This window comes from Bufo bufo, chromosome 8 (assembly GCF_905171765.1).
Source record: "Bufo bufo chromosome 8, aBufBuf1.1, whole genome shotgun sequence".
NCBI lineage: Eukaryota > Metazoa > Chordata > Amphibia > Anura > Bufonidae > Bufo > Bufo bufo.
Genome location: NC_053396.1, coordinates 10,995,190 through 11,005,080, shown reverse-complemented (window position 1 = coordinate 11,005,080; position 9,891 = coordinate 10,995,190). Strand labels below are relative to the sequence as shown.

Sequence of the window (9,891 nt, the reverse complement as noted above, 5' to 3'; positions counted from 1 at the left end):
CTTACTTTTTCTTGCAACTGTATATATTGTTCATCAATATATGAGTTTTTTTGCCAAGATATTACATTTACACAGTCTGTACTTAGGGGACATGTTTAACTGAGACAAATGATCAGATACTCAAGAGATTGACCTAGACTATCCCCAACAGGAATCTCATCTTTAGAAATAGAGTATATTATGGCAGTGCCTTTAGCAGTATGAAACAATACCAAAGGTAGGTGACTGTATGTCGTATGGTTCACAGCTATATTTTTTTATTATCATTACCTACTTTCCCTAACAAAAGGGAGTTCTGCCTTTGGTGTTTCAGTGGCACTTCTGAGGGAGGTACTTAGTTTTTTTTGTGTTGGTTATCATTTTACTCAATTGGCATTTAGCCCAGATCCTGAATTCACTTAACAGTACTGTCCATGCGCAAGATATTTCACCAGATCTGATGTTTCTCTGATGTCATTTGTGTGGCAGGATGAAGGTTGATGTCCGTTATTTTAAGAATGATGATGAACCAGACCACTGTGACCAACTTTATCATCCTTGGCTTCTCAGCCTTCACAGATGTCCGTCTTCCTATTTTCTTTTTCTTCCTCTTCGTATACTTGGCCACCCTGACTGGTAATGGAGCCGTTGTCTACATTGTGCGTTCAGATCCTGCTCTGAACTCTCCCATGTACTTCTTCTTGTGTAACTTATCAATCTTGGAGATAGTCTACTCCTCCGTCACTATGCCAAAAATTCTTACAAATCTCCTATCGAAGGACAAGAAAATCTCATTTCACAGTTGTGCCATTCAGATGTTTTTCTTCTTAGCACTGGGAACCACTGAATGTCTTCTTCTGGCCGTCATGGCCTTTGACCGGTTCATCGCCATATGTAGACCTCTTTATTATAGTTTGGTCATAAGTGCCCAGAACTGTTGCCGTCTTTCTGCATTTTCCTGGTTGTCTGGAGCTATACTTTCCATGGGGCAGACCTTGTTTATCTTCAGCCTGCCCTTTTGTGGGCCAAATGTTATTGACCACTTTTTTTGTGACATACCTCCAGTCCTGAAGCTAGCATGCTCAAGAACATACTTGAATGAGATTGCCATCTTCAGTGTATGTGTGGTCATACTTCTGATGCCCTTCCTTCTCATTCTAGGATCCTACACTCAAATCATCTCAACCCTACTGAAAATGACCTCTGTAGACAACCGTGGCAAAGCGTATTCCACTTGCATATCTCACCTGACTTCAGTCACTCTTTTCTATGGCACAGCTTCTTTTATGTACTTTCGGCCTCGATCCTCGTATTCTCTGGAGACTGACCGTTTCTTGGCTCTCTTTTACAGTGTGGTGACTCCTATGTTAAACCCTCTTATCTACACGTTAAGGAATCAAGAAGTAAAGCTTTCATTTCTTAGGATTCTGAGACGTCTTCACATTTTATGTAACAAGTAAAACCTTATTAGCATCATTAAACATAGTTGACATCCCCAGCATTTGTGGCAGAACTCCTCCAACCCACAATATTCAAGCACGGAGACAAACAATAATGTTTGTCTTGACTCATATCTTGAATCCTCAAGATCTATTTGCCAGTCATTTGATTCTTCTTGAGTAGACTTAAAACGAGGTTGGAGAAGCAGTCTGTTGCATTGCAGATATGCCAAGGGCCCAGGAGGAGCCAGAGTGGAGTATGAGGGTGATAGTGGCTCTGGCCTCAGCAATTTATCACAGTGGCTATCCTCTCGCTGTTGCCCTCTAGAGCCAGGACTGTGACAGGAGGGTTCACACTTTCTTTACTCGGGGCACTGCCTGATGGCAGTTGGAGTGCCTGTGATGTTAGGTGGTTGGGTGGATGCAAGGCAGGGCGGGAAGAGTGCAATGGCTAGCATATTGTCACGAGGGTGTCAAGAACCACGCCTGACTCCGTTATACCCGGGGTCAGGAAGTCGCAGCGGTTGGCTGCGCGCTCTATGTAAGATAGGGCTGTTTCCTTATGGTAGCTTTCTGGGTTTGCTTTGCAAACCCTTTTGGCTCACTCAGGGATCCGTAGCTCCTTCTCCTCAGCTGTTCCTTGTCCAGCACTCCCAACCTCCTTATATTCCCCTCTCACACTTCTCTGGTTGCCAGATATAGAGCTTCCTGCCTGGACATCTATTCTGACCCTCTGGAGCTGTGTTGCTGCGTTCTCTGGTTGTTTGTCCAGAACGCTACCCTCCGGATCCCTGTTGGACCTTTGTGGTCTGCTATGGTCGCCCACCTGGGTGTATGTGTTTGTCTGTATTGTCTGTCCTCTCCCTGGTGTTTCCCTCTTAGTGTCAGTGGTGCGGACTAGCGATCCCACCGGCCCGTTCACTATCTAGGGCTCATTTTAGGGAAAGCCAGGGTTTAGGCACGTGATCGCCGCACGGGTGAGGAACCCGTCTAGGGACGTCAGGGCAGTCAGGTGCCAGCCACAAGGTGAGTCAGGGGTCACCACCTTTCCCTCTCCCTTGGGCAGGGTTTTCCCTTTTCCCTCCCTGTGTGTGACGCCGGTCATTACACATATGGTGGAGAAGTCAAAAAACCAGGCTAGTGGTAGAATAAATGTCTCTCTTTACTCAAGTGCAAAATGGGAGTTGTAGTATATACAATTATAGGAGACACAGTTCCAACTGTACAAAGTGCAATTCTCTCCCTGATATGGATTTATGTAAGGATGGGAGTTATGGCCCTCTTTTCTCTCTATTTCCTCTCTATTTTGCTAAAATCTCTTTCAACAAAAGCTATGTCCAACCAAGTCATGTCCAGGTGCGAAGGGTGTCTTAACGGTGTCCTTCACAGCAGCAAAGTCTGAGTAGCTGAAGTAGCAGGTTACTCTGCTGACTCCATTGCTTGACCATGCAGGTTCTAGCTTTCCAACTCTGTCCTTTGTCTTTCTCTCTCTCCAACCTCCTATAAGAGCTGAGCCAGGATTATTAATATAATACTATATACAATACATTAGATAAAAAACCATTTGCAGATACCCCCTGCTCTGGGAAATGCACACCCCACTAATGAATGCAAACTGTCCTCAGGTTGGTGCTTGGTCCCATCTGTGGTGGCATGATGCATATACTCAGAGACACAGGTACTAGCTGGCTCCCTTCCCTCCCTGTGCTAGGGCTTCAAGGAGAAAGAGGGTTATATGAATATGCAAACATTAATACTTTAACAATGACTTGGCTCTAGCTAACAACCACAGTGGCAAAAAATTACTATAAGCTATATAGGTTAGGATGACTAACTAACTAGCTACAGGGGTTCAACTGCATCTGAGCCCATTTCCTTGTAGGAAACAAACTTGAGAAAACACCCTGGAGTTGTGGCTCTGGCAAACGTTAGAGTCCATAGGAACACAAGTTCAGGGCACATTGCAGCTCAGATAGCTTTAGAGCCAAAACAATAGCTACTTTATTGAATGTTGCAGAACAGATGATCTCAAGCAGCTCAGGTCACAGTTCAGTTTCTTCCTCAGGTGCAATGCTTAAATTTTACAAACCACTCAGGGTGGCTTGTTTAACCTGAAAACGGAAGAAGGTGGAAATGCAATGTGTGCAACTTGGATTTTTCTGAATAAGGGTGGATTCCTTTTACATGTAATGAACTAGGGTGGACTGGATATGGCCAACTTCACACAATCAGAACAAAATGTAGAATAATGGCCACTCATCTCACTCTCTAGCATCCTTTTAGACGTCTCCAACAGATTAGTGAGAATTCCTCTTCTTCCTGCCCCAGATCAAGGAGAGGGCCCTCTGGTGGCAATCCTGAGTCAGTGGCCCGGGTGCTAAAATAGCTGGAGCATGGGTTATCTCCAGTGGTCACAGTTGAAAATGAAGGATCCCCAGCTGCGGGACATGAGCACCTCCTGGGCCCAGAAGTGACAGCTGACGCCAGGGAAAGGAGGATATCCGGATCCAGTGGTGATGGAAAACAGGCCTCAGGGTAAATCCAAGCCAGATACTCCTCTTGGTACAGCAGTTGTTCTCCCAGAGGCAGCTTCTATGGTAACACAGGGGACTCCGGTGGCCCATTGCTGATGTTGACCACTGGGCTGATGGTGACCACATTGATAACAAGTGCAGCAGCGGCCAATGATGGTTCTGGCCATCACAGGATCAAAAGCTCTGGCTTTTGCTTTAGCATAAGCTCATAGTAGAGAGCCCCATAGGCAAACTCTGTTGGGCCTTGTGGGGCAGAGGGCCCCTCCCGCTCTTCAGGTTAGACCTCTACTGTCCTATCTGTTACCAGAGGATGGAGCAAGAGTCATCCTGGCCACAACCCGACCCCATGGCCCATCTTGCAGGGTATACTCAACTTGCTTGCCTTCGTAGAGGCTGTGGTGAGCTAATGGTAAATAGCTCCTCTCAACTGAGTGCTGAATGACCTTAGTCTCCTCAGATATACCTTTATCCAGGATGAACCCCCAGCCATGCTCCACAGAGAATCAGCGAACAGTGCCCAACCATCAGTCTAGCTCCTCTAGTCCTCTAGGATGGATTTAAACTGTAGTGGGTCTTCCAAGAAAGCCAGCATAGAGACTGGAATTTGTAGGCTGCAGCCTAAGAAGTTAGCCACATGGGTCCATTGCTCTTCTTCGAAAGGCAACAGAGCAGAACCGTTGCACTGGTTGGTACATGTTGCAAGGTCGATGGGGATGACAAGGCTGACTCTCCTAGTCCAATGACAGATACACCTTTTTTCCCCTTTAGAATGTGAAACCTTCTAGATCATCTAGGTTACCTGTCCCCCAGGCCAGAAGATGGTGTTGTCATTGATAGAGAGCTTTGGATCAACATAATGATTAAAGTTTGTAATTTTTAAAAAATTCTAAGTTGTTGTCCCCCATATGCCAATTCAACACGTCAAAGTCTCTTATTGTTCTACGCTGAGATCTCTGTAAATGTCTCCGTTCGTGTTGTGTGACACGTAAGCAATAAAGTAACTGGTAAGGAATAAATTGATATATTTTGGGGTTGATGGATAGAAGTCTGGCATCTACAAAGTCAAGTAAGATTCTGCTAAATTTACTGATTATACTATGATAAAATTGTCACGGTCATATTGTTTGACCATGACGCGGTTGCCGTGCAGACTGGTTGCGGGGGCAACGAGTAGTTTTCGGTTTGCACGTGCACTTCCCCTTAGGTGATTCTTCCTGCTGTTTGGTGAGTGTGGGGTTAATTTCCTGACTAGGTGTAGATCAGGGTGTGGTCTCTTGGAGCTATTTAGCCTAGGAATTGTTACATGGAGGTTATTGGTGCTCTAGCCTTGCTTTGGGCTGGAAGATATGCTCCTTTCTGTGGCTATTCCATCTGCCCAGTCATTGAGGGCCACCTTGTTGGACATCAAGGTCTTTTAGCAATGTCATCCCTATGTCTTCTCCATGTCTCCACCCATCCTTATGTGTCTATGTTTGGTGTGGGTTTTATTTGGGATTTGGTTGTTATGTCTTGTGCGTTGTTACATGTCTGGTCTGTTGATGTTGTGTCCAGCATGTCTGCTAGACATTTCCCCTGTTTGTCTTCTGAACCTAAAAGATATTTGCAGCCTTGCCTGGAGCCACCTTGCATCAGAACCGCATGGGGGTTCAGGTTGTTTTGGTGTTTTTCCATCTTTGCTGCGACAGGTAAGTGTTTGATGTTCCGTTGTTACATTGTGTTCTTACCTGCCGTGCAGTTGCTGCATTGTCTTTCTCCCTGTCAGTTACTGGGCCGCTGGAGACGCCTTTCATCCGTGGTGATGGATGAACAGGAGGTCTCTGCCCTGTCACGATGTTGAGGGCGATGCAGGGATTCCTAGACCTCTAGGTTCGTGTGTATGAGCCCCCTTACCATTGAAGGGGGCTCATACAGCCAGGAGACTAGGGCTATTTTAGGGAAGCTTTAGGAGGTGACCAGCTCCCTTTTCCCTGCCTATGGCCTAGTATAGTATATGGTGACATTGTACGGTGGGGAGTTTCCCCCACTCCCCACCGTGAGAAAAATAATCTAAGATAAATGTCCATCTTGAGGTATTATCCTGGCATGGTTCTTCATGTATGGGGTCATAGATACCTATCTATGGAGGAGGGAGGTACATATATCAATACGGACATATGGAAGTATCCTTAAAGCTTAATCTATATGACTACCCTTCCCCCTTGCAGAAGTCAAGCTAAGTGAACTCACCCAGGCCTAGGCCTCATACACACAGCAGGACCATGTGCATGATTCCTGTATGGTGGCATAGGGAAGTACAGTATTACCATGTAGGCTGTTATTGGCACTGTATTACTGCCGCACACTAGGCCCTTTAGAGGGTTCACATATTTTTTTTCTCTTTTAATGCAATAAATTGGCATTGATATTCTGAAGATTTGGTTCTTTATCTACGCTGAGGTTAAAATGAAAAAATATTTGAAGAACATTTTGTCTTCCATGGTTGTATCTCATTTTTATTGGCACAAAATCTTCCTTGGATAGGACTTTCACGTAATGACGTAAACAGCATTATGGGCCATGTACGTGAATTGTGATTTTGGGTCATTAAATCCCACCAAGTCATTGGTCAACACCTTTTACAATCCTGTACAGGTCTAATTGCCTTCATCTAAATTAAATAATAAGTCGATAAAAACCTTAGGCCACTTACAGTAAAACAGCACCACCCAAAATGTTTTCACTAGTGGTATTCTTGGGTATTTACTGAGATGGAATAACTGCAGGAAATTTATAAATTTGGGGAGACTTTTACTACTCATTGCAATTCCTATAGTGCCATTAACTGTTTCTGTATAGTGGGGCGGTTCACCAAGCTTCTGTGTGATTCAAACTTTTCCACTGAGATTGTTGTTGAAGGACCATCCCGAAATATCCCAAAAATATCTGCATTATTATAGTAGAGAAGGTTCACTCTAGTCATTGATGGTCTGACATTTGCAACTGTTTTTGAGATTCTGCTCATTAGAATAAAAGACATGGTTTCAGAAAATTCTACACAAATTATTTTCTTCATTGGTTCTCTGTTGGGTTGGTCAGCTCCTTGTGCAAAGTACTCAGCAGAGGAAGTAATAACCCCTATTCATGTCCAACCAAATTTCTTCCACAGTCCAAGCAATGTCTAAGGCTGACTCACGATACTTACAGTAGTCCTAAAAAATAATGGGAACGCAATGTTGTTGATTAAGGAGGGAAAATGGTTATGTAACTGACCTGAAAGAAGAAGAAAGAATTCTAATCATTGCGTACTATGGACAAAGACCATTTGTGATGTGTGAGAATATTTAAACCAATGGGACCGGTAACCATCCTTACCCTTTACCCCCAACTTTTATTCCCTTTGACACAGTTTGGTAAAAATTCTACCTACTTGGGGCAACCTCCACAAACCGAGCAACCTTGCTATTGCCACCGATAAGATGTCTCCAATAACTGCTGGTACAATAGGCTACGATATACAGTTGTAATTCAGGGTTTGGTTCCTATTACTTGATGTGGTCTGGAAAGCTGCCTGTAGTGAAGTTGAAGTAGAGAACCAAGAATTGAGCATGTGAAACCCCAGTGTGATGTTGGGTAGAAGTTCTGGATTTTCATTCACTTCTTAGGCAGCAAAAACTTATGCAAAAAGTTAGAAAGCAAAAAATTATGGTAGCAAAAATTATTTATGCTAATGACCTTTATTGAGTAGACAGAAAGCAAAACTAACAAGTCACATGAACATGGAGGTGACATGGAGAATGCGACCACAGGTTGAGTAAAGGATCTATTAATATGGCTGATCATTCCCAATATGTTGTCTCCTTTCTCAGTGTAAACATCCATAGCATGGATGAAGAGCGAACAGTTGCACATGAATGTCCCAACAGTGCAGTGCAGAACAGAAGAGTCAAAACGAATAGGTGAAAGTGGAGACATTGTGCACCTGACAAGACAAACAGGGTCAACATTCAGCATCATACTGAATATCTACATTACTGGTCTTCAACCTGCAGGTGTCTCAAAACCACAACCATAGGCCATTGTCACAGGTGGGAGACCACTTTTCTACATAGATGCTAATGTATACTTTGAGTAAGGATTGGACTGGCCCACATGAATACAAAGGATACTCTGGTGGCCCCAGTCTCTAAAGCCGTACTGGGCCCCAAAAGTCTAGGAGATGAAGACAATTTGGAGCTTCATTTGGAGCCAATCACTTGCCATTAGAGTCTATTTCTTTGATTCAAAATATATTAGACTTTATTGAGGATGTAGAGGTTGGGCCCTGAGAATAATCTGGTGGGTCGAAGGAACCCCAGTCTGACACTGCTTTGAGTGTTCATGTTGGTCACCTGAAGTCCTTAGAAATTGGGCAAATGTTCATTGATATAGCAAAGTTACAATTGCTCAGTATTATGGCCACCTGTATATTATGTGATTACCGTTATGGTGGTGCCAAGGCGTCTTCATCCAGGGTTGTGTCACCCTCAAAAATCTCCATTTGAGAAGTAAGATGACTAAAAGCCCAACACAGATGGAATCTGCGTTTAAATGGACAACTGGTACACAATGCTTTCCAAACACCTTATCACCATTGGTGATCAATTAGTTCATGAATAAAGATTTTGGGGAAACTGGATTTCCTCCTTTCCCATTGTGTCTTATTAGAGTATGATGGTATTCTTGACTTTATATTCAGTTTCATGTGCTTTTTGACTGCTTCCCTGATTTTATAATTTTTTTATCTTGGAATGTACAAAAAATACTAAAACTAATATAACTTGCCTTTTGCAACCAGCAGATTAAGTCAACATACTGAAGCCTTGATGTGAGCTGCCCATGGTATACAAAGTGATTTATAGTATGAAAGGTCAGTAGGGAAAACCGATCATTGACCTAAAGTAATTTTCTGCACCGCCCATCACTATATTTTATAATTGTCATTACCATATATATCATTATTTATTTGAGTATATGAAATTATAATTTCCACAGTATAATTATACCATTCAATTTAATTGTTTAGAAATTGTATAAAAAGATTGATGTAACTCCCCCCCCTAAAAAACAATAATCTATATATAAATCTCAGCTTTAAATCTAAAATAATAAAAATAATAAATGATCCTAATAACATTAACTCTGTTAATAAAACACATAAAATAATATATTACATTTGCTTTAATACAAATTTAAAAAAAAAAATAGAAAAAAAAAATGAGGAGACAACTCATCGGCTTATAGCACTTAGCACAGGCCCAGGAACACATTAAGGACATCCCACCCACTGAACGATCATAGACAGAAATGTCTGGTGGACTGATAACCAGGCAGTACAAAGGACACAAAACAGGGGTTTCTCCTTTGCATCATATTCACCTTATTAATAAATGTATTTGAGCAGTTGTTATTCACCTGCCTAGGACCTGAATCTGGGTTTGGTTATCTCCTAGCTTTGACTGGTTGATTAAGGTGGAGTTGCTGATTGTTGAACCTTTAGATATCCAGGCCTTTCTCCATTCTGGTTGTCAAGTATAGCATTAGTATTTGCTAGATGCATTCCCTTCCAGGTATTTTGCAGTTTGTTTCTTGTTTTTTGTCCAGTCTGATTTGACGACTCAGATATGGTCAGTTCAATATTGCTCCATTTTTGTTGTCATTCATCCACTATCTGCCTGTATGCCATACATCTGCCACCCCTCCATTGCTGAATCATTTAATCTTTCCGTGATCATCAGCATTGGGTTTCTGTCATTCACTGGTGCATTTGTTTCAGATTTATGGTTTCTACTAGTGTTAACTCTCCTTAGGGAGAGCGCGCCTTAATCAGCGTGAGGAGACTTATAGGCCATACATGTTCCTCTGGAATTCTGGGAGGAAAGGGATGCAAATGAGCTCTTAACAAGCTCTGCCTCTAATGCCAC

General features: G+C 42.8%; 1 protein-coding gene across 1 annotated transcript; it reads left to right on the top strand.

The window, feature by feature from the left end:
* Positions 1-497: 497 nt before the first annotated feature.
* Positions 498-1,439, top strand: LOC120977547 (olfactory receptor 10C1-like). The gene has a single exon (XM_040405540.1). The coding sequence runs from the start codon at positions 498-500 to the stop codon at positions 1,437-1,439; it is 942 nt and encodes a 313-aa protein (XP_040261474.1).
* The last annotated feature ends 8,452 nt before the right edge of the window (positions 1,440-9,891 follow it).